Raw genomic sequence first — 25,579 nt, forward strand, 5'->3', positions numbered from 1 at the left:
GGCTGTCCACCGATAGCCCTGTGAGATCCAGAGTCCCATGATCTCCCAGGAGCCAGTTCGGGAACAGACCCACTGTAGTCGTCTGGCAGTCTTCAAAACCGCACATCTTCCCTACGTGCTTTCATGTAAATACCGGATGTGTGTGTGGTCTATGTCCGGAGGCTCTTTGTGTTTTCCTCCCGTGCTTTGACATTCTTTGATGTTTATTCCTGGCGAACAGGAAATAAAGACTATGCAGTTTGCTCCTGGTGCTGTTTTGCTGGCAGAGAGAGCCCTGCATGTCCACTCTGACTAAGTGAGAACTTTTTCTTCAGTGCGCGGGGACATCCCTTTGGACCATGACTCAGGTTTGCCTGCTTATTTCCGAAAGCAGTGATTGTGGTGGAAATACCAGTGGGGTGCTTTCCTCTGGCCCCCAGGGGGTGTCTGGAAAGACCAGTACCCTTGATATCAGCCAGATCAGTCGACCAAAATATGGTATTTGGTAAATTCTGGACATAGGAGCCCCTGCGGTTTTATCCTTAATAGAGGTAAGGAAAAAAACCAAGAACAAAAACAAAAAAACCCTTGCTGTTTCCGTAATGTTCCACAGTTCTGAGGTACCCCAAAGTCATTCCAACTATGGGGCGAAATGCATGTGGTTTTACCCTTGACTATGATATTTGGTCATGTAATGGTATGTAACATCCTATGGGGCTGGACAGTCAAAGGGAAAAGTATTGCCACCTTGGTACCTTTAAAAGGATTTGCAGGGCACTTGGCTGACTCGGTCAGTAGAGCATGTAATTCTTAGTCTTGGACTTGTGGGTTTTTGCCCCACACTGGGTGTAGAGGTAATGTAAAAAAATAATAAAATGGAATTCAAAAAAAAAAAAAAAAGGATTTGCAAAAGCATACCCAACCTAATATTTACTGTTTTCCTCCTTTAAAAAAAAAAAAACACATCAGTAAACTATGAAAAATCTTTATTGTTTAGAGGAGTGGCATGTAAAATGCCATGGGGAGTCAAAAGGGGACGGGTCAGCATTAAGCTGTCATGAGTTTTCTTTGGATCCAAATGTGGTCTGAAGAATTTGCTCTCAGTGGCAGTGCATGCCAGTAGCCAATAGGGCTTAAGAACAACAGAGCTTGGAGGGATAAAGATGTTATTTATTGCTGAGACGTCTTGGACAGACATCCGTTATCATCCATTAGGTTCTGCCAAGTGAAAGAGGCACTACAGGAAACTGTATAGGGGATTCTGAGCACCTGAGCCTTCTGTTCTTAGGATGGGCCTGATGCCCTGAAGAGCCTCTTTATTTGTAGTATATTGTCTCATTCCATTCTGCCAGGAGGGTTTGAAAAATACAATTTTATATTCATAGCAGCTACACTGCGATTCTGCCAATATCAGTTGAGGATGCTTCCCAGAAAGACGATGGTAGGTGATCCAGTTGAAAGAAATGGTTAGCGTCCCCAGATTCCACCCTAGTGCCTCAGAGATAGAGCTGATAAAATGTGTTCAAGGGTCATTTGATCTCCCTGGTTGGTTAATCTGATTACTACTGTCAAAGTTTAGAATTATGTCTCCCTTTTGGAGGAAAGAAATTCTGTCATGATCCTGTTCTAAGAAATCTCTGCCTAACACGTGAATAGAGGAGGAAGAAAGGAGAAAAAGACGGTGAGTTTCTCGCAAATGTCCTGGACAAAAGGAATAGGCTCACAGACAGGAATTTTTTCAGATTTTTTTTAGACACCCCACCCCCCCAAAAAAAAAATACTGGAACTATATTAATCCTTCCAGGCAGGGGCTGCATTACAGCAGGGGTTTGGGGACCAAGAGTGTACTTCTGGTGTCAACAAGGACAGAGATTCATTCCCAATGTGCAGGTGGTTCCACAAGCTGATTAAGACGGACAGCTGGGAAGAGCCCCTGTGGTTCCCTGGAGCCCTGTCACTGGGAATGAGGAGGATGTCCGAAAGACCAGGTGGAGGGATGCAGGTGGATGGAGTGCTTACATTTGAAGATTTCTTCCAAAATCCTGGCTCTTTGTAATAATACCAGAAGCTACACTTTTTAAAATTTTTGTGTGGAGAGATTTCATATGCTGTCAGTAAAAAGTGAGACTTTTCTTATTTTATTTTTAAATTTATATCCAAGCTAGTTAGCATATAGTGCAATAATGGTTTCAGGAATAGAATCCAGTGATTCATCCCCTACATATAATACCCAGTGCTCATCCCAACAGGTGTCCTCCTTAATGCCCCTTGCCCATTTAGCCCACTCCCCCTCCCACAACCCTCTCCAGCAACCCTCAGTTTGTTCTCTATATTTAAGAGTCTTTTATGTTTTTCCCCCTCCCTCTTTTTATATTATTTTTGCTTCCCTTCCCCTATGTTCATCTGTTTAGTATCTTAAATTCCACATATGAGTGAAGTCATACGATATTTCTCTTTCTCTGTCTGACTGATTTTGCTTAGCATAACAGCCTGTAGTTCCATCTATGTTGTTCCAAATGGCAAGATTTCATTCTTTTTGACTGCTGAGTAATCTCCATTGTATGTATGTATGTATGTATGTATGTATGTATACGTGTGTGTATATGCACACACCACATCTTCTTTATCCATTCATCTGTTGATGGACACTTGGGCTCTTTCCATATTTTGGCTATTGTTGATAGCTCTGCTATAAACATTGGGGTGAATATGTCCCTTTGAAACAGCACACCTGTAGCCTTTGGATAAATACCTAGTAGTGAAATTGCTGGGTTATAGGGTAGTTCTATTTTTAATTTTTTGAGGAACCTCCATACTGTTTTCCAGAGTGGCTGCACCAGTGTGCATTCCCAACAGCAGTACAAAAGAGTTCCCATTTCCCCACATCCTTGACAACATCTGTTGTTGCCTGAGTTGTTAATGTTAGCCATTCTGACAGGTTTAAGGTGGTATCTCATTGTGGTTTTGATTTGTGTTTGTATTGATTTGATTTGTATTTCTGTGATGTTGAGCATTTTTTCATGCTCAACTTTGATAAGTTCTTTATAGATTTTGGATACTAACCTTTTATCTGATATGTCATTTGAAAATGTCTTCTCCCATTCCATTAGTTATCTTTTAGTTTTGCTGATTGTTTCCAAGTTTTTATCTTGATGAGGTCCCAATAGTTCATTTTTGGTTTAGTTTCCCTTGCTTCTGGAGACATATTGACTAAGAAATTGCTGTGGTTGAAGTCAAAGAGGTTTTTGCCTCATTTTCTCCTCAAGGATTTTGATGGCTTCCTGTCTTACATTTAGGTCTTTCATCCATGTTGAGTTTATTTTTGTGTGTGGTGTAAGAAAGTGGTCCAGGTTCATTCTACTGCATGTCGCTGCCCAGTTTTCCCAGCACCACTTGCTGAAGAGACTGTCTTTATTCCATTGGATATTCTTTCCTGCTTTGTCAAAGATTAGTTGGCCATATGTTTGTGGGTCCATTTCTGGGTTCTCTACTCTGTTCCATTGATCTGAGTGTCTGTTCTTGTGCCAGTACCATACTGTCTTGATGATTACAGCTTTGTAATACATCCTGAAGTCTGGGGTTGTGATGCCTCCAGCTTTGGTTTTCTTTTTCAGGATTGCTTTGGCTATTTGGGGTCTTTTCTGGTTCCATGCAAAGTTTAGGATTGTTTGTTCTAGCTCTGTGAAGAATGCTGGTGTTATTTTGATAGGGATTGCATTGAACATGTAGATTGCTTTGGGTAGTATCAACATTTTAACATTATTTGTTCTGTCCATGAGCATGGAACATTTTTCCATTTTTTGTGTCTTCTTCAATTTCTTTCATAAGTTTCTAAAGTTTTCAGTGTATAGATTTTTCACCTCTTTGATTAGGTTTATTCCTAGGTATTTTATGTGTTTTGGTGCAATTTTAAATTGAGATCAATTCCTTGATTTCTCTTTCTGTTACTTCATCATTGGTGTATAGAAATGCAACTGATTTCTGTGCATTGACTTTATATCCTGCGCCTTTGCCGAATTCATGGATCAGTTCTAGCACTTTTTTGGTGGAATCTTTTGGGTTTTCCATATAGAGAATCATATCATCTGCAAAGAGTGAAAGTATGTCTTCCTCCTGGCCGATTTGGATGACTTTTGTTCCTTTGTGTCGTCTGATTGCTGAGGCTAGGACTTCCAATGCTATATTGAATAACAGTGGCGAGAGTGGACATCCCTGTCGTGTTCCTGACATTAGGGGGAAAGCTCTCAGTTTTTCCCCATTGAGGATGATATTAGCAGTGGGTCTCTCATGTATGGCTTTTATGGTCTTGAGGTATGATCCTTCTATCCCTGCTTTCTTGAGGGTTTTTATCAGGAAAGGATGCTGTATTTTGTCAATGCTTTCTCTGCATTTGTTGAGAGGATCATGTAGTTCTTGTCCTTTCTTTTATTAATGTGATGTACTGCATTGATTTGTGGATATCGAACCAGCCCCGCATTCCAGGTATAAATCCCACTTGATCATGGTGAATAATTCTTTTAATGTATTGTTGGATCCATTTGGCTAGTATCTTGTTGAGAATTTTTGCATCCGTGTTCATCAATGAAATTAGTCTGTAGCTCTCCTTTTTAGGGGGTCTTTGTCTAGTTCTGGAATGAAGGTAATGCTGGCCTCATAGAATGAGTTTGGAAGTTTTCCTTCCATTTCTGTTTTTTGGAACAGCTTCAACAGAATAGGTGTTAACTCTTTAAATGTTTAGTAGAGTTCCCCTGAAAAGCCATCTGGCCCAGAACTCTGTCTTTTTGGGAGAATTTTTTTTTTTTTAGTGTTTGTTTATTTTTGAGAGAGACAGACAGAGAGAGAGAGAGAGAGAGAGAGAGAGAGAGAGAGATGAATGGGGGAGGGGCAGAGAAAGAGAGGGAGACACAAAATCTGAAACAGGTTCCAGGTTTTTAGCTGTCAGCACAGAGCCCAACACAGGGTTTGAACTCGGGAATGGTGAGATCATGACCTAGGCTGAAGTCAGATGCTTAACCAACTGAGCCACCCAGGTGCTCCTAGAGATTTTTGATTATTAATTCAATTTCTTTACTGGTTTTGGGTCTGTTCAAATTTTCTATTTCTTCCTGTTTCAGTTTTTTTTTTTTTTTAAATTTTTTTTTTCAACGTTTATTTATTTTGGGGACAGAGAGAGACAGAGCATGAACGGGGGAGGGGCAGAGAGAGAGGGAGACACAGAATCGGAAACAGGCTCCAGGCTCCGAGCCATCAGCCCAGAGCCCGACGCGGGGCTCGAACTCCCGGACCGCGAGATCGTGACCTGGCTGAAGTCGGACGCTTAACCGACTGCGCCACCCAGGCGCCCCCTGTTTCAGTTTTGGTAGTTATATGTTTCTAGGAATTTGTCCATTTCTTCCAGATTGCCCATTTTATTGGCATCTAATTGCTCATAATATTCATTTATTATTTGTATTTCTGCAGTGTTGGTTGTGATCTCTCTTTCATTTGTGTTTTTATTTATTTGGGTCTTTCCTTTTTCTTTATGATCAATCTGGCTAGGGGTTTATCAATTTTGTTAATTCTTTCAAAGGACCAGCTCCTGGTTGCATTGATCTGTTCTACTGTTTGTTTGCTTGCCTGTTTTATTTTAATAGCATTGATTTCCACTATAATATTTATTATGTCCCATCTTCTGCTGGTTTTGAACTTTATTTGCTGTTCTTTTTCAAGCTCTTTAAGGTGTAAGGTTAGGTTGTGTATCTAAGACCTTTATTCCTTCTTTAGGAATGCCTGAATTGCTATATACTTCCCTTTTATGATCGCCTTTGCTGCATCCCAGAGGTTTGGGGCTGTGGTATTATCATTTCCATTGACTTCCATGTACTTTTTAATTTCCTCTTTAACTTCATGGTTAGCCTATTCATTCTTTAGTAGTATGTTCTTCAGTTTCCAAGTATTTGTTGTCTTTCCATTTTTTTTCTTGTAGTTGATTTCAAGTTTCATAGCTCTATGGTCTGAAAATATGCATGGTATGATCTCAGTCTTTTTGTACATTTTGAGGGCTGATTTGTGTTCCAGTATGTGATCTGTTCTGGAGAATGTTCCATGTGCACTTGAGAAGAATGTGTATTCTGCTGCTTTAGGATGAAAAGTTCTGAATATATCTGTTAAGTCCATCTGGTCCAGTGTGTCATTCAAAGCCATTGTTTCCTTGTTGAGTTTCTGCTTAGATGCTCTGTCCATTGTTGTAAATGCGGTGTTAAAGTCCCCTACTATTATGGTATTATCGTCAATGCGTTTCTTTATGTTTGTGGTAAATTGATTTATATATTTGGGCGCACCACGTTAGGGGCCTAAATGTTCACAATTGTTAGATCTTGGTGGATGGACCCCCTAATTATGATATAATGCCCTTCTTAATCTCTTGTTACACTTTAATTTTAAAATCTAGATTGTCTGGGGCACCTGCATGGCTCAGTAGGTTGGGCGTCCAACTTCAGCTCAGGTCATGATCTCACACTTCGTGGGTTCAAGCCCCGTGTCAGGCTCTGTGCTGGCAGCTCGGAGCCTGGAGCCTGCTTCCGATTCTGGTGCTCTCTCTCGCTACCCCTCCCCGACTTGTGCTCTGTCTCTCAAAAGTGAATAAATGTTAATAAATAAATAAATAAAATCCAGATTGTCTGATACAATTGTGGCTACTCCAGCTTTCTTTTGGCAACCTTTAGCATGATAGATGGTTCTCCACCCCCTTACTTTCAATCTGAAGGTGTCTTTAGGTCTAAAATGGGTCTCTTATAAGCAGCATATAGATGGATCTTGTTTTCTTATCCATTCTGTTTAGCTATGTCTTTTGATTGGAACTTTTAGTCCATTGACATTTAGAGTGAGTACTGAAAGATAGGTATGTATTGCCATTGTATTGCCTGTAGAGTTGGAGTTTCTGATGGTGTTCTCTGGGCCTTTCTAGTCTTTGTTGCTTTTGGTGTTTTTGTTTTGTTTTGTCTTTTCTCCCCTCAGAGAGTCCCTGTTAAAATTTCCTGCAGGGCTGGTTTAGTGGTCAGGAGCTTTTTTAGTTTTTGTTTCTCTGGGAAACTCTTTATGTCTCCTCTATTTTGAATAACAGCCTTGCTGGAGAAAGAATTCTTGACTGAACATTTTTCTGATTCAGCACATTGAATATATCCTGCCACTTCTTTCTGGCCTGCCAGGTTTCTGTGGCTAGGTGTGTTGCGAACCTGATCTGTCTTTCCTTATAGGTTAAGGACTTTTTTCCCTTGCTGCTTTCATAATTCTTTCCCTGTCTGCATATTTTGTTAATTTGACTATGATATGCCTTGTTGATGGTCAGTTTTTGTTGAATCTAATGGGAATTCTCTGTGCTTCCTGGATTTTGATGTCTGTCTTCCCCCAGGTTAGGAAAGTTTTCCACTATGATTTGCTCACACAAAACTTTGACCCCTTTTTCTTTCTCTTCTTCTTCTGGGATCTCTATGATTTGGACGTTACTCCTTTTTAATGAGTCACTGAGTTCTCTAATTCTTATATCATGCTCTTTTGCCTTAGTTTCCCTCTTGTTTTTTGCTTCATTCTCCATGTTTGTCTTCTATATTGCTGATTTGCTGCTCTGCTTCATCCGTCCTTGCTGCTTTGGGAACCATTGAGATTGCATCTCAATTATAGCATTTTTAATTTTGTCCTGACTATATTTTACTTCTTTTATCTCCGCAGAAAGGTATTCTATTTTTTTTTCACCCCAAGCTAGTATTATTATCGTGGCTCTAAATTCTAGTTCAAACATCTTACTTATATCTGTGTTAAGTCCTTGGCTGTCATTTCTTCCTGTTCTTTCTTTTGGAGTGAATTCCTTGATTTTGTCATTTTAGAGGAAGAAAAATAATAAATAAAAAATTAAATTAAAAATTAAAAACAACACAAAAAAGTCAAGTAAAGGAAGCTAGGTTCTTTTTATACATTTTTTTTTTCAACGTTTATTTTTTTTTATTTTTGGGACAGAGAGAGACAGAGCATGAACAGGGGAGGGGCAGAGAGAGAGGGAGACACAGAATCGGAAACAGGCTCCAGGCTCCGAGCCATCAGCCCAGAGCCTGATGCGGGGCTCGAACTCACGGACCGCGAGATCGTGACCTGGCTGAAGTCGGACGCTTAACCGACTGCGCCACCCAGGCGCCCCAAGGAAGCTAGGTTCTAAGTGTGTTTTGATCTGGTTGTTGAAAGAGCTTGATAGAATATAGAAAAAAAAGGAAAGAAAAAAGAAAACTTTAAAAATTTTAAAAGGATGTATACAGTAAAATAAAATAAAATTAAGAAAGTAAAACAGACTAAAAATTTACAAAAAAAATAAAAATAGAAAAATCTTCCTTCATAAAAATGGAAAGTAAAAATAATTTTTTTCTCTTTCTGTTCAAGAATAAGAAAAGAAAAAAATGAATAGATGGACCAGCAATCAGAATGAAATCTGAATGAAATTACATTGGTTTCCCTAGAAGTCAAACTATGAAGCATTTTATAGTCTGTACACTAAGCAGGCAGAGAGACTTGTGGTGATCCTCTAGGGCTTGGTTGGTGTAGTTGGACCGGGCTTGGTGTAATGGCTCTGTACTCCACTAGGTGGTGCTGCTTAGCTTACTGGGGGTGGATTGGTGTGTCACATGTATGAGTGTATGTGCATGCTCAGAAGAGGTGAAAATGGTGTCACCCAGCTTCCCAGTCTCTAGGATCAGAACTCTGCTCTCGCCGACTAGCAACCAAGCATCCCTCCTTTGTCTCCAGCTTCCATCCACTCACCGCTTCTACACTGTCCGCAACCAAGCCTTCAGCCTGCCAAGCAGCACCTCCCTCCCGAATTTTATCTCAGATGGGGCTGTGTTTCCAAATCCCTCACTTCTGAGGGCCCTGAGGCTTGAACCTGCTCTGACCCTCTGGGGAGGGTATCTTTGAGTAATGGCTGGGTGCCAGCCTACCCCCAGGAATGTTCACATGACTGTGCTGCTGTAGATGCTCAGAGACTGTGGCTGGTGCCAGTCCGCCCCAGAAAAATTTAGCATTATCATGTAGCAGCAGTGGTTCGGGGACTATGGTAAATCAAAACATACATCTGACGCCACGTTTCACTGCTCCCTCATGCCCCCTAACGTCCTTGTTCCAATACCAGCAAACATGGCTGAAATATGGGGCCTGCTGAGATCTTTGCCTGTGAGGAAGCTGCATGGCCTCTACCATATATCCTCCTGGCAGGGGACCTGCCTTTCCCCATATGGTCCGAGGACCCCCAGGACCTGAGAACAAAGGAGAGGATGCTCTTTTATAGGCAAAGGAGGAGTAGGGAGAGGGGAGGAGCTCTTATACAGAAAAAGTCCATTTGAGCAAACTGCAGTTTGAAGATGGTGGCTTCTCATTGAATGAGCTGTCACCATCTCTCATTGGCGGAGCTGTGACTGTCTCATTGGGGTGTGACAGCCTCTCATTGGCTAGACTGTTGCTGGGCAGGGGAAAGTTTTCTCAATGGGGTAAGGGCAGTAAAGTCTTTTCCTGTTGAGTCTGCAGGTGGCCAGGGGTTGAACAAGGAGCATCTCCGGCTGGCCTCCTGCCTTTATTTTATTTCCCTTTTGTGTTCTCACAAAACTTACACCTTTTGACGTTTTGCTTTCTGCTGTGATTTTCTTTAACTCCTTTACAACTACCACTTTTTATTTATAAAAATGACGTTGTCACTCCTAATCTTGAAAACCTCAATATTGCTTATGAAATGGTCTTTGACAAAGAACACCAGGAGTCTTGGCCTTGCAGGTTAAGATTGTGGGATGGGGAGCCAGACACGCATCTTCCCTACTTGTCTGTCAACAACTAGAACAGTGTCGTTGGTGAGGTGAGTCTTAGTTGTGGTGGGAATGAGTTCTTACGCGGAGCTCCAGGCATAACTGCGTTGAGGACACTATTAATTTCTGGAAATGCTGTTCCCAATGTGTGTTTTCCAAATAGCTCTTTGATGCTTACATGAAAATCAGTATCAGAATGGAAACATGTCCTTATTTCCTTACTTGTTCTTACTAGGAATAATGCTATTTGTGTTCAACAGGAGGTTTCTTCCTGTGATGGGTGGGTAATTGGTTGGTAATGTTTCACCCATCGATGTATCCTTGTATTAATTCTAGTGGAGGAAAAATGGGCTATGCCTTTCTCTTTTCCTTCAAACCACTGATACTTCTGTTGATCTGCCCCCAATTGACATAAATCAGTTTCTATTGCTGTGTCAGATGGCCTCCAGGGATGCTTCTCTGGCCCCAGGCATGGTCGTAGTCCGGTTGTATCTCAGGTTGGGTTTCATTCTGAGATGGTGTGTAAGGGGAGCCGCAGTCCCACTGGGATGTGGGGAAGGAAACAGTAAAGGAAATGTACAGGAATGTGGTAGCATAAATGGAAAATAGAGATACCTGTACACTGTGCAGTCTGCAGAGAGGAATGCTTATGTCTTATCATTCCAACCAGGGTCAGAATGGGCTTTCCTGTCTACTGTCCTCAGTTCACCAAAATGACCTTGTCATGGGATGAAAACACACTGACCTAACAATATGGAAAGTGTGGATCACAACAACATTGCAATTTCTGCACTGGTGGGAAAGAGTCTGTATGTGACATTTGATGTGGGATTCTTGCTTGTTCATAGAAAAACCATGAAATCCCTGATTTTAAACATTGTCTAAAAAGAGTTCACAATTGCAAATACTCAGAGGATGTTTTGTTTGTGAATTTATGTTCCTTTTCTTTGCAGTGCCCTTCTGATTCTGAGTCTGCAGTTTTGCAGGACAACCACTGAGTACATGTTTAGAGGCCTTGAAGGTGCACCTGTTCTGTGGCCATTAAAGGTTGCCCAGTCTTGGCAATGACAGGAGGGGGCACAGGAAGGCCCAGGACAACAGACAACCTTATCCTCAGGTCTGAGATGGACAGTCAGTGCGTAGAGATGGGGTGACTGTGGGAGGCACCAAGGGAACGAGCCTAAATGGGCAGCTGGGAAGCAGTGAGTGTGAGGACATGTGGGCAAGTGTCTGCAGTGCCTGGATCAACATGGAATATAATTGTGTGCTTTGAGCAAACATTGCCTTGCTTTGAGCCGGCTGTGTGGCACATAAGAGGGGGCTCAACTTTTAGCACCTGATACCGAGTATAGAGTCTGGGAAAGAAAGGATAAATTTGAATCATAATCCTGAGTTGTTTGTTTTGTTGTTGTTGTTCCTATGCTTGGTGCCCTCTAAAAATTCACCTAGATTTATAGGCCTCAGTTTACTCATACAAGGAGAGGGGAAAAAAAGTATAGCATTTTAGCAACTAGATTTATACGTGCTGACAGGGTTCCCTTAAGGAGGACATTTAACACACTGCCGGATATGAGTAAGCAGCACGTCCGTGTTCACACAGTCAGTGAGGCAGTCATAGCCTCAGACACGGAAGCCGGCCTGGCGCTCGGTACTGGGCTGTGACATTCACTGAGCAGAAACCATTTCACCCGCCTGTCCTCGGACGAGGCACTCCCTTGTCTGTGATGCGTCAAGGCACATGAAGACCACGATATGGTCATGTGTGTAAAGAGGCTAAAAAATAGAGTCCAGTCCATACAGCTCCCCACATATTCCCTGCTTCTTGCTGATGTGCCTGCTGCCTCTTTTCTTTTTTTAAATTTTTAAAAAATGTTTATTTTGTTTTTGAGAGAGAGAGACAGAGCATGAGCAGGGGAGGGGCAGAGAGATGGGTAGACACAGAATCCGAAGCAGGCTCCAGGCTCTGAGCTGTCAGCACAGATCCCGACACGGGGCTCGAACTCATGAACCAGGAGATCATGACCTGAGCCAAAGTAGGATGCTTAACTGACTGAACCACCCAGGCGCCCCATGCTGCCTCTTTATTCATAGTTTGAGCTGCACCGCATCCCGCCTGCTTTCTAGACAAGAAGTGTGAAGATCTCCAATCACAAACTTACCTGTACCTCCTGACGGCATCTAGTCCAGAATAAAGGAGCCCTTCCCACACGCCCCCATCATCTGTCACACGTCTGCATGCGTCATGTCAGAACACGTCCTCACGCGGTACATGTCACACTGTGTCCCTCACACCGACACCTCCGCCCACCTTCATGAGTTGTGGTCATCCAATGTCCCGATCCACTGTGATCCTCTCTGCCGACAGGTGTGGTCCTGGTGGTCTTTGAGTGGAGGGCATTGATGAAGTCATTGCCTTAGTCTTAGTAATGTGTTACAATCACGGTAATGACAAAGATCGTAAGTATATAAGAATTTAAAATATCGACCCAAAAGAAAAAATCCCTAAAATCCTGTGCAGCTGGTACCATGACTAAGAATGCATGAAAATATTAACCAAGAATTGTCCTAAATGAGAAATAGCAAGGCTGACTTGACACTACATAAGTGCAAAGGGATATTTTGATAAAATCTCTCAGCCAATGAAAAGTTAAAGAGAATTACATTCGTTAGTATACAGGTGGTTTTTAAAAACGATTGACAAGTTTTCTTCCGGGCAACATGCATACAAACTTGTGTTTGACTAAACAAATGCACGCAGTTTTTAATCACAATATAAAACGTGAACACTTGCTGAATTCTTGGCTTCAACTCCCAAGTAAGAGAAATCTCCCACATCCCACTTGAGCTATGCAGAAGGTGCTCGTTTCTCACACGGAAGGATAGAACAGTGCAGACACTCAACAGGGCAGTAGAGGGTCAGAGTCCCATGTGGTTTTTAGCTGCACCATTATATCTGTTGTCCTGGAATCAAGATGCCTGGTCTTCCACAATCACTGAGAGAATGGGTGCTTGCTATACAAATGATATGTTACACAAATCATTTGCTATACAAATGATACGTTACACATACTCAAGACTGTCATGAAGAAAAGGGGAGTCAAAGCACCAGAGAAATTCAAGAAGCATGACAGTTTAAATCAGTAGCTCAGGAGACACAGTGGGGCTGGGTGGAAAACTCAAAGCTGTGGCTTTCTGACCATGGCATCTGATCCGTATTTGGGGGGGGTCATAGAGACATGAGTGGAAGGCAAGACTGCTAAGAAAATAGGAGGGGAAAAGGTTCGTGTTTGGTTTGGTACATGCTTGATTGACAGGCTGCTAGTTAGAAACTTGGGCTGCAGGCTGTTGGCAAATAAGCCCCTATGCATTTGTCCATCTGTATGGTGACCCCAACACTAGACTAGGGCATCTTCACCTCTACTTTCAATACTCAGACCACCAGTGAGTTGTCACCTAGAACCACGAATATGGGGATTCTGGGAAAAGTGGCTATCAGCCTTATCCACAATGAAATAATTCAGCAGAACCATAATTATCTACGTAATTTTATTGACCTTTCACAGTCGCATGGAAAAATGGAGTACAGTGAAGGGACAAAAGGAAAAGGTATATGGAGATCATGTATTTCTTACAAATACATATAGTCTGAAATATATATGTACATACAGTCTGAAACATATATGTATATTTTAGAGGGATATCTCTATATGTGGTTGGAAGGACTAGGAAAACAAAACAGTAAAGTAATGATTTCACGTAACACTGGAAGTTGATACCTAAATTCATGACAAGGTATATGCAGTACAAACACACACATACTCTGGGTTCAGTATTGTACCCCCACATTTCCTGTCTACGTGGAACCTCAAAATACAGCCTTATCTAGAAATAAGGTGTTTGTACATTTAAGGAAGATGAGGCCACACTGGATTAGGGTAGGTCTTGACCCAGTGATGGGTGTCCTTATAAAATTGGGAAATTGGGACACAGAGGCCTGCACTGAAGACAGGGCTTGACCATGTGAGACAGAAGCAGGGATTGGCATGATGTGTCTACCCGCCGAGGAATGCAAGTGTTCTTTGGCAACCCCTGGAAGCTGGGAGGGAGGCCTGGGACACAGTCTCCTTCAGAACTTTCAGAAGGAACCAACCTTGCGGACAACTTGATCTCAGGCTTCCAGCCACCTCAATTTTCTGTCCACAAATATCTGTCCTCTCAGCCGCCCAGTGTGTAGCACTGTGTTACAGCAGCCCCAGGAGAAGAATGCATTCCGAAGGAGGGAAGGGACCCCGGATATCCAAGGGACAGCTGGAAGCCGCTGTGTCTACAGCAGAGTGAGAGGGGAAGAGGCACAGGAGATGTGAGAGGAGAGGATGGGGTGGGTCACATGTGCCACTCAGCCAAGAAGACTGACTTTGGTGGTGGGTGGTGTGGACCCTCAAGATGAACTGATAGGGCAGCCTCACTGGACCCATTACCATGACAACAGACAGCAAGATGGTGATGTCGTCCAAGGTGGTGGATCACTCTGGGTGGATCATAGCAGTGGCAATGATGTGGAGGTTGGAGTGCAGACAGAATTAGAGTTGGAGCCATGAGAATTTCGCAGTTTGCAGGTGGGCTGAGAGAGATTCCAGGAAATGTTCCCACGATGTCAATACTTCGCCAATAGTTGGATGGTTTTAGTAGAATTTCATCAATACTATAACCAAGTTTTTCTTGGAACTTCACAAATCCCACTTCAGAATTTTATACATAAGAACAATTGTTCAATCATGGACATGCTTTTCTATATAATGAGGTAGAGGGAATTACCCAAAAACGAGCAATCATCAAGAACTTGTATGTTGGAAGTATAATGCTGAAGATATGGATGCATAGAAGTATTTTCACATAGGAATCAAAGATCATCACTTAAAACAGAAACACCTTCATGGCCTTGCACATTAGACAAGTGTCCAGGGACATGTGTGTTATCAGAGCATCTCAGTTCCAGGCCTTGGGAACAGCTGTGCTGAGAATCCCCAGCCCTGAAGGGGCCTGTCCTGGATAATTCGAGAGTGAAAGAAACTCAGGGAGAAATCTTCATGAACTCGCATTCGGTAAGGTTTCTTAACTGACTGGATAATCACAGGGAACACAAGAAAAAGTAGGTTAAATAAGGCTTCAGCAAGATGAAAATCTTTTGTGCATCAAAGGTCAATATCAAGAGATTGAAAGGACATAAAATGGGAGAACAACCTTGTAAATCACATCCATGATAAGATTTTATCATTCAGAATACACAAAGAGGTCTTAAGTGAATAACAACAACGTGGCCCAGTCAGTGAGCAAAACCTTGAAGAGACATTTCTCTTAAGATGACGCACAAATGTCTAATAGACACATGAAACGATCCTCCCATCAGGACGATGCGAGTCAGAACCACGATGAGATGCCACTTCCCACTCACGAGGACGGCTAGGAGCCAGAATCCAGAAAGAAGCGGCGGCCAGGATGTGGAGAAAGCGGAACCCTGTGCTTGGCTGGTGGGAGTGTCAGGGCAGCTGACGTGGAAAACGTTTGGTGGTTCCTCAAGAAGTGAAACACAGAACGGCAGTGTGACCCAAGTGTTCCAGGCCTACGTAAAGTGAAACAGACACTCAGATGTGTGCACACGAGTGCCAGGTGCAAAACTGTGCGTTCCCCGCAAAAGAGGGAAGTGTCCCAAGTGTCCCCGGTGTGTGGATGGATGAACCGGGTGCGGCATAGACACAGGACGGACAGTGATTCAGCCCCAGAGAGGAATGAAGGACAGACACATCATGCACGTGAACGTATGGTGACAGTGTTATACCACGTGGAAGACACCAGCCACACAGGCCACATGGTGCGAGTCACTTACATTAAATAGGCAGAGTGGGCAAATCCGCAGAGACGCGAAGTATTTCAACAGTGCCCAGGAGGCATGATTTCCTGGCTATTGTGGCCTTTAAATTTGTTTAGGAAAATGGAGATATAAGTCGCATACCATAGGGCTCACACTTGTAAGACTAAAACTCAGCGTTCTTTTTATTTTGTGTGTTCCCAGAGCTGTCCCACATCAACACACCACCTGAAGAAGGGTGTGGAGCTTTTACATTCCACATTCACAGGGACGGATTATAAAACGGATCTGCGTGACTTTCCTTGCAGAATGTAATGCGCACCTGATCATTGCAAATGTGTGTCTGGGGCGGTGCCTGGCTGGGGCCGCGGGGTCCCACATCCCTTGGTGGCTGAGGCCTCAGGGCACTTTTGATTGACCTGAGGCCTGAGACGTGGAGGTTGGTTGAGAGGTCGGGGCCTCACGATTTCAAAGGGCCAGGTTAAAACTCAAGGAGGCCAATCATCCCTTAGGTGAGGCCACAGACCAGTGACCTTTCTTCTCTCTTATTTTTTATTTTTTTTAATGTTCTTTTATTTTTGAGAGACAGAGGCAGAGCACAAGCGGGGGGGAGGGGCAGAGAGAGAGGGAGTCACCGAATCTGAAGCAAGCTGCAGGCTCTGAGCCACCCAGGCACCCCTTCAGTGAGCTGTTCTTAAACACAGGGGACAAGTGCATCGTCACCCCGTGTCGACCACGAACACAGGGTCACCAGGCCATTCTGTTCTTTCGCGTCCCAATTCGACCCTGGACTAGGGAGTCTCCGCAGAGAAATTGAGTCGGATTCCCTGAACAGAATAGGAGGAGGCAGGCTGCTCAGCTCGCCCCGAGCTCTTTCAGCTGAGAGCCCACCTCCTGGCGGGCGGATCGGACACGCGTGTACCGCCAGCCTGTCACTCAGGGGGGGAAAAGGCGGGACCTGGGGGTATCTGCCCAATTTTCGGCCACCCAGGACTACCCTCCAATCAGAACGGGAAGGGCCGAAGGCTGTCCTATCCACGGTGAGTAAGCGAGGTGGCTTGGTAACGTCCAATCGGGTTCTGGGGGATTATCTTCGGAACCCATCCAATCAGGTCGCAGGGACTGAAGGATCGCCCAATCAGGGCCCGGGACCTGTACACCACCCAATCAGACCCGAGCGAGAGCCTGGTGGGTGTGGCTCTCAGCCAGGGCGGCTGGCGCAGTAGGATCCTGCGCTGCCACGGTTGCGGGTGTGCGCGGCTTAGGAGGACGCCCCGAGGGTGCGGAGCGGGGACCCCGAGATGGTGAGTGCGCGGGCCGGAGGGGCGGATGTGACCAGCCGGAACTAGGTGGAAGCGCCGCGGCGGGGTGTCCCCCTCCCTAGGGTTGGCACCTGGGTCCTGGGCGGATGGAACTGGGAAGGAAGGCTGGGGGAGGGCAGGGGGGAGGGCAGGGGGAGGCCTGGGATTCGGGGAGCGTGTGCGACGACCTGACTAAGCAGGAGTTTTGCTCCTCGGTGGGGGACAGTAGAGACGGTCCGGGTGAGTTGTCTCATAAAGGAAACTGTTTGCAGCCGTAAAGAGGCCGCAGGGAATAGCTTCCGAAGCCGCGACTCCCCAGCAGGGAAGAGGGTTTTTCTTTTTTGGAGGGTGAGGATGAATATTCAGAAAGGGGAGCTTTGTCGGGGGCGGTCTAGGCGGGCGTGAGGTTGCTCGGGCCGAGCTGGAAGACGTGCCCAGAAAGCACGCGTGCAGTGTGACGGTCACGGAGCCAGAGCTGCTCCCGGGGGCTGAGACTTGGACGTTGGAATCCAGCGGAGGTAAGTGTGGGACGTGGGGCCGGGGCTGAGCGCGCGCTGAGGGAGCAGGTGCACGCGCATGGGGTCCTGGGCTGCGATCTCGGGTAGGAAATGCAGGGTTTTCTCACTTGGGAAACGGCGCGGAGAGTTTCACGGGTTTGGCTGTTTCCTGGCCTGGTGCAGACTGTCAGTCTTTGCTTCCACGCTGTTCCCTTCAAGTCGTAAATGGCTGAGATTGGTTTTCTGTTTTTCCATTCCTTTGTGATTGTGACCCGGACCAGGAAGTTCTGCAAGGGGTGTGCTGGGCAATTAGAGCCGGAGAGGCGTAGATCACGGAATGGAGCTGGGGTCCTAAAACGATTCCTTTTCTGGGCACCCCCTAAACCCGCTGAACTTAAGGGGGACCCAAGGTGGACCTGTCACCCAACCAACCTGAGTTCTCTGCTTGGTGAGTCAGAAACTGCTCCACACTGAGCAGTCTCAGGAAGAAAACTTTATTAGTAGCAGATACAGAGATCAGTAGATCACAGGAGATAACTTCCAAAGCCCTGACTCCCCGGAGGGAGGGTGGATGGGCTCTTCGGTTTAGGGCTGGGATGGGTATTTCCATGGGGAAGTCTCATCACCCTGAGTGGGGCAGGCAGGAGGAGTGCTGGGGGTGGGCCTTAGGGCAGCAGGCCTGTCCCCAGTGTGTGTGTCATGTACAGGAGGCTTTGCTCCTTCTTGGGTAGAGACTTTAGTGTGATAATGAGGTAAAGGTAATTGCTGATCATTCCAGATGTCCCCCAGGTCCATCTGCACAGGCGGGAATCAGAGGCTCCTCAAACTGGTCGGGGAGGTTGGGGCCCTGGAGGTCTGGTGAGGGCAGGTCAGTCTGCTCCAGGGGCGGGTTCCTGTCCTTTGCCTGAGTTAAAAGGACAGCTGGAAAGGACAGCTTAGGGAAACGTGGGACAAGGGTCTGTGAATACAAGCACGTCGGCTTGAGGTCTAGCTGGTGACCGACTTGGGAGATGACCTCAAATCTGCGCCTGGCTGAGGACAGTTTATTACAATCGGTTCCAACAGGGACCAGCTCCCATCTCAGGGACCCTCCAGTGAAACAGAGCCGGCTTGGCTGTTCTGCAGGAGGGGGATGGGCAGGAAGGCCCAGTGTCAGGATCCAACCCCTGCAGTGCAGGAAGGCCTCAGTGGCTCAGGTCCCCAGGGCCTCGTTCTTCAGCTCAGTGGATGCTCGGCATGTGGGCCTCCCACACTTCAAGGGAGGACAGTGGCCTGGGTAAAGTTTGGGTGGGAAAGGGGCAGTGGTGGACAGTTGGTCAAACCAGTGTCAAATGAAGATTCCCAATTGAGTAAGGAGAGTCCTTATTGAGGAGAATGATTGCAAAGGGGTGGGGGGGAGAGGGGACTGTTGCACTAGGGGCAGGGGCCTTGCAGGGGGGCAGGGGCTACATCAACAGGGAGGACACTGTGAGCAAAAGGCATCTGAGTGACTCGAGTCGTGTAACAGGAAGGAGAGGAGGAAAGAGACCAGGCAAGTGCAGGTGTGGTGCTGACGTGGGGGTTCCCTGAGGCCAGCCTGTCCCCTGTCCCCCAGGAGGGGCTGTGTGTGGCTCAGGCTGAGAGCAAGCCCACATTCAGGGGTCTGGAGGAAGGAGAGAAGCCAAAGCAAAGCGGGACCAGCCAGCATTTTGTGCCCCTTGGTCACGGGGACAAGCAGCTGAGCTGATCGCAGATGAGGCACGAAGTGTGGGTGTGGGGGGTCTGCGCGTGGCCCTGTCGTGGGTGAGCCAGGGGGACTTCCTGTCAGTCTTCTGCTCTGACGGGGGAGGGGCCCTCGTGCGGCCTGCTGTTTTCCAGACCCCGACAGGGTGGGGGAGGGAGTGCCTTTCCCTCCCACTGAGGTTTTCCTGGGAGCACAGGGCTCAGGTAGGCGTCTGCATGTCACCTGGGAGCAGGACCTGTCACCCTGTCCAGCTCAGCACGGATGGCTCTGTCCTCCGCCAGCCGCGCGTTGAGCAGGTGTAAAATGCCCGAGTTCTTTCTGCCTCCTTTCTTCCCCTTCAGGGCAGAGGGTGGTAAGTGTGTCAGGTCGTTCCTGTCCCTGCTGACCCGGGTTACTGGGGCTTTATCCAGAGAGCGTCCCCTGGGGAAAAGTGTCTCCGGACAGAACTGTCCTTCTCCATGAGGGTTGGGGGGGGGTCTGCAGGGGGCTCCACACCTTCATGCCAGGTGGGTGGAGTCACGGATCAGAGGATTCATCCAAATGCTGGTGACGGTTCCACGCAGGGTCCAGAGGTGGAAAACTGTCTTCCTGATCTGTCCCCTGGGAATTGCCGGTGTCAGAGATGCACACAAATTCTGTGAACTGAGACGGGTTCAATTCTAACGGTACCAGGTCCCTGTTCTCTGAAAGGGATAAACAGCTTCCATTCTTGTGAAACCACACAGGGGCCCTGGCGCCGCCCCTCCCACTGTGGCCTTGACCTCAGGGTGGAAGCCGTGATGCTGCACCTGGTTGTCCACACAGCAGCTTGGGTTCCCCGTGTCATTCGGATGACCCGGGTTGCTGGAAGCTGGGGCCTCCTCTGGGCTGGGGACCGGCCACCCCCAAAGCTGGGCCTGGTGGGAGGCGAGGGAAGGTGTGGTGGGGTCTCGCTCACCTGCAGGTGGCCTCCAGCCCCCGGGATCAGTGGGGACCAGTGGGGAAGGGGCTGGGGCCGCCCTGGGGTGTCTCCTGAGGACCGGTGTTGGCATCGTCCAAGGGGTTGTGGGGTTAAGTGGGATCTGTGGAAACAGGAAGTCTGTGCAGGTCAGACTGAGGGAAGGCTCCTCGGGGTCAAGTGCCATTGGAAGGGTCACGAACACAGAGCGTGTAGGGTTCAGATCCTAAACTGGGAGGGTTTCCTCTCTGGTGAGAATTGTGGCCCCAGAGGAGGGGGTGCAGGGCGTGTGGAGCTCAGAGTCCAGTCCCCAGGGGTCTCTGGTCCCCTCCTTCCATCCCAGAGGACCGGTGTCAGCAGGGAGAGCTTGGCGCTCATGGGGGGACTGGGTGTCACCCTCTGCACTGGGGTGTCATGTGTGGTGTGGGCGCCGTGGGTGACCAATCTGAGCGGCTCGTGCTCTGGTGCTCGGCCCGTTGTTCCTGGAGAGGCTCTCGCTGCCCTGGGAATCCAGTGTGGGTGACATTTAGGACTTTTGTCCCTTGGCCATACCTCTTTGTGCTGGCAGCTTTCCGTGTCGTCACCCCCCAGCAGGCGTCACTCGACCTGATCTCTGTTGCGGTGCGAGAGAGGAATGTCAGCAGTGCCACCGGTGATGTGGCTGCCCAGGGCTCGTCTGTGTCTCTCGGGCGGGTGCTTGCGGCTCAGTGTGTCCGGTGAAGCCCTCCGTCCTGGGATGGTGGGTCGTGGGGTCTCCAGTTCATGTTTTCCTTTTGTGGGCTTTGCTGCTGCTGGCAGTGTGGTCTTGTCTCCAGGGTAAGTGCCTCGTAAGTCCTTTGCTCTGGGGGGACATTGCATGTTGTAGCTTGTAAGTTACATGTTAGCAGGAAACAGGGTGCGGAGTGTGAACCATGTGTCGGTTTTGGGTCCCGTCACTGGCGACTTCATGGCGTCCAGCTTGAGTGTGTGACACGGGGTCTCCTGGACGTCACACGTTGGTTTATCTGATTCCTCCAGGGCTGAGCATTTCTCACGTGTGGGTTTCCTCTTCCGTGGAAGCATTTCCAGCGTGTTGTCTCCTGTATCTCACATGCCTTCTTCCTGATGTTCTGTTTCCTTCACGTCGTGGGGACATTCAAGCTGTTTCATTTCTACGTGTTGTGTTTTCTCCACGTCAGGGTGTATCCTTTCTCTGGGTTGTCTGCGTGGATGCACCCTTCGCGTTGTTAGTAGACTTGTCCTTCCCTGTCTCTTCCTGTGTAGACGACCGTCTTTTGTTCTGTGGGAAAACTCCTCCATCGCTCAGGTCTGATCACACGTGCTGGAACTTTCTGTCCGTGTGTTCCTCTTGTTTCCAGTTAAATCCACCAGACTCGGTTATTGTCCGTGAATCTGATGATCCCTTTTACCCTTTAGAAAACCAGTCTTCCCTGGCCCCGTGTGTCCTGGTGTCCCTGTCTCTGCCACCGCCCTGCGGCACTTGCCGTGTGGACATCCACTTGCCTAAATCAGGGGTGACTGATGTCTCTCTCCCCTTAACTATATCCTCATTATGGGAATCGATGGCAAGTGGGAGATACTTGTCCTGGGAGATAAGAGCACCCCCAAGTGCATCCTCCAGTCCGAGATAAGGAATGTGATCCCATCCGTTATTTCCACAAGTCCGTATTAAGCATATGGAGTGGGGTACGCTGTGGTTTAAGGAGCGATTTTGAGATCCCAGTCACACAGGATTGGTCAAGGTGATAGTTGAGTCATGCAGTTGTTGGGGAGTCCTTCCCGTTTTCCAGCTGATGACAAAATCCTGTGTCCATGGGGTCCTGTCATTATCCCTCTAGAGACACAAGCATGGAGATTGTGTCTACATGAGCTGTATGGTGGTTTCTCTGAAGCTGACCTCAAGTTGTTCAGGATCGGTTTTCAGGACTTGAGGAAAACGGGCAGATTGGTTTTTAATGACTTTAACTCAAGAGAATGCGTGATGGGAACCCTAGTTTGGAGAACAGTAGCCAGAAATTTGAGGAAACCAGACGAATTCAGGACCTAGTCTGGTTTCTAAGAAATAGTATCAAAGTCTAATACCTACAAAAATGTGTTACTGAAACATAATTTTTTTCTCTCTGCTTTCACTCTTATTTCCAGAGATAGCCAAATCAAGAACAATTCATTTGTAAAACAAGTCCAGTTTGTTTTCTTTTTTTTTTTTTTTCAACGTTTATTTATTTTTGGGACAGAGAGAGACAGAGCATGAACGGGGGAGGGGCAGAGAGAGAGGGAGACACAGAATCGGAAACAGGCTCCAGGCTCCGAGCCATCAGCCCAGAGCCTGACGCGGGGCTCGAACTCACGGACCGTGAGATCGTGACCTGGCTGAAGTCGGACGCTTAACCGACTGCGCCACCCAGGCGCCCCAAACAAGTCCAGTTTTAACACAATGGCCTACTTACTTACAAAATCTCAGCAAATGCAGTGATTGACCATATAAGTTTTCCAAAAACTTGCTTTGCTCAAAATTTTCATAAGGAATCTCTAGATTGAACTTCATTAGCCCCTCAAGGCCAGAAGACAAGCCAAATATTTGTCACCAGACTTGTCTGGAAGACCTGTAGATTTATGTGATTTCTTCTTCTCAAGGTCCCCAAACCATCCTGAGGTTTCCGGCACCTGCCAGGAGTTGACTTGACTCACCTGGTAAGGCTGCTGGGAACTCTGTCAGCAAGGCATCAGGCCAGTATTTCCAGGGGGGTTGATTGGCTCCACAAAGTCCACCTTAATTCCTTCAAGCTGTCTGGTTATTTCTGGGTCTTTGCAGGTGTGTCTCAAATCCGACATTCCTGTCAAATCTTTGGTGAAATAACCAATGTGTCCAATGGTGTCTTGTTACAAGGAGAACAGATTCTCATTGTACTTAAGCAAAAAGGAGGGGAGGGCTCACCACTCAGATGTGTAGGAATGTGTTTGCTTGTAGATCAAGATGGCAGCTGCATACATGGGAACTAAGGAGTTAAGGGGGGAATCTGACAGAAGCAAGGCTGGTGAGACTCAGCCAGCATCAGGAAAGGGTCCCAGCTGAGTCCTTCACATGTGCGGATTCACCACGGCCGAGCTGCCATTGCCATATTTGCCACTCATTGGGAATAGACCTTGGGAACAGAGTGGAGAGGAGAGGAAAGGGGTCATTCACCCGTACAGACCCGAATGGTCTGACCTTGTTCACCCTCAGACCCATAGACCATACCAGGGACCCCTTGACCCAAAAGAGAACTTTGGCTGCCTGGTGAGGAGTATGGTTACACCTGCCAAAGGGCAAAAAGAAAGGAGAAGGAGTCAAGGATCCCCCCTGAAGGGCAAGAGGGGAAATCCCTCATCCTGTTGGGCAAGGGGTGCCCCATAGACGCCCCCTGGGACTTGGGATCCTCACCAAGGAGGAACCTCTCAGGTGGAGGTTGTCAGCTGCCCAGAGAACACTAGAGTCAGGCCACCAAGGGAAACTCCCAAGAAATTCCTAGGAAATCCCAGGAGAGGCCGAGTATAGCAGAGGGTCCCTGTGAAGGCCATCAAATGTGGGGTGACCTGATCAGGGGGAGGCCCGCAGCTCAGGGGGTGAGAGAATTCCCCCCAAGGCAGAACAGAGGAGATGGGAGTTTGCCGAATACCCTGCAAGGGAGCAGCAGGCAGGATGGCAAAGGAGAGACCGTCTGCCGGGAGGCGGGGCTACAGTTATGGGGTCATGAGGGAGCATGGGAACCTTTGGAATGCTCCCTGTGTGGGACCTGTGCCCGGTTGTAAGTCGCAGGGGTTAGTTAGGGCCTGTGGCCATTTCGAGGCAGGTCACTCAGGAGCCCGTGTGCATTCAGCTGTGTGCTCACTGCGCCCTTTGTTGCGTATCTTTCCATCGCTCAGGCCTGTTGCTAAAAACGGTCCATACACTGTGATTCTTCCTCCTGTGTTAACATGAGCGGTGGCTGTGTCCCCATCAATCCCTCAGGGACTCTTCCTTCTGGTGCCCTTTTCCTTGAATTCTGGGCCCTGGGTTAAAAGTTTGAGCGGCCCTGCTGACTTCCACGTTTCTTAAGGCCCCGGACTCGTCTTACACATCAGGTGTGCCAGGCGCCTGGGCCCTGGCCTGTGTCCGTGCCCAGAGCCCAACTAATCTGGAGAAAGGGTCGTGTCTGCCTGTCGGAAGAGAGGGGACGCCACCAGGCTTCTTGCCCTTGTTCCTTCCAGGGCGAGAGCTGCTCCCATCAAGCAGCCCTGGAATCTGAGTGTCCACAGCATCCTGACATTCTGGTTCCAGTTCTTCGAGCTGATGAGGCATAATCCTCTTAGAGCCAGCCAAGCGTGTGTCCTCCGGTCTGTGTGTTGTCCGAGTGAATATTTCAGTTTTCGGTCTGTACAGTACTGGTCTGCTCAGATATGTCTCAGTGTAAATAACCCAGTAAATTGGGTGTGTGTAAGTCTATGTCAGCTGTTGTCCTCACCCTCTGTTGTGACTCAGGGGTCCTAGGAATGGAGTCAGCTCCCTGCCCGTCACCCTTTATTCTCCCACACATGTGGGTGTAGATGGAGCTTTGCAGCAATAGAGTGTGTGGTATGTTTCAGGCCTCTGTGGTCTTTGAGGATGTGGCTGTGAACTTCACCCCGGAAGAGTCGGCTTTGCTGGATTGACGTCAGAGGAAGCTCTACAGAGATGTGATGCTGAAGATCTGCAGGAATCTGTCCTCCGTGGGTAAGGATGGCTCCATACCTTCACTGGTCTCTTCAGGAGGAGGGAGAAAAGGTCAATATTTGCAAATCATATGAGACTGCACCTAGAATATCCTTCAGGCTTCACTAATTAGTATTAGAAGTAATAAATGAATGTAGAAAAGTTGCAGAACACAAATTAATATCGCAAAATCTGTGCATTTCTATATTTACTACCCACGTTGCTGAGAAATTAAGAAAACAAACCCATGTTCAATTAGTTCAAAGACAATGGAATACCATGTTAAAAGTAACCAAGGATGTTGAAACATCTTACCCTGGCAGGTATAAAACATTTAATGAAAGACATCGAAGGTGACATTGTCACGGATCGTATGGACTAATTTCTTTGAAAACGCCCATACTATAAAAAGCCCTCTACGTATTGAGTGCAATCTCTATCAATATACTAATAGTATTTTTCAAAGAACTACATCAAGATACTCTAAAATTTGTGTAAGAACAGAAAAGATTCCCAACAAACAAAGCCATTTTGAGAAAGCAAAAAACAGTCCTACATTTCAAACTATAGTAAACAAAACCATATAGTCCTGGCAACAAAAACAGACACAGAGCTCAAGGCAACAGAATAGAGAGTCCAGAAGTCAACCCATGTGTATATGGCCAGATTGTCTACAAAGAAGGAGCTGAGAATATACAGTGGGGAAAAGACTCTCTCTCCAGTAAGTGGTGTTGGGAAAATGAGACAGCTCCC

General features: G+C 47.0%; 1 protein-coding gene across 2 annotated transcripts in view; it reads left to right on the top strand.

Annotated features, from left to right (window-relative positions):
* Positions 1–16,867: 16,867 nt before the first annotated feature.
* Positions 16,868–25,579, top strand: part of LOC125160329 (zinc finger protein 77-like) — a 41,757-nt gene continuing 33,045 nt past the window's right edge. The window contains exons 1-2 of one of the 2 annotated variants that reach the window (XM_047849180.1): positions 16,868–16,964; positions 24,721–24,847. Coding sequence is in view for 1 of the 2 variants with exons in the window: in XM_047849179.1 (XP_047705135.1) it covers positions 16,962–16,964 (3 nt within the window). In the remaining variant the exon portion in view is untranslated. The remainder of the gene's footprint in view (positions 16,965–24,720; positions 24,848–25,579) is intronic. The other variant, XM_047849179.1, reaches the window with a different exon arrangement.

Source organism: Prionailurus viverrinus, chromosome A2 (genome assembly GCF_022837055.1).
Source record: "Prionailurus viverrinus isolate Anna chromosome A2, UM_Priviv_1.0, whole genome shotgun sequence".
NCBI lineage: Eukaryota > Metazoa > Chordata > Mammalia > Carnivora > Felidae > Prionailurus > Prionailurus viverrinus.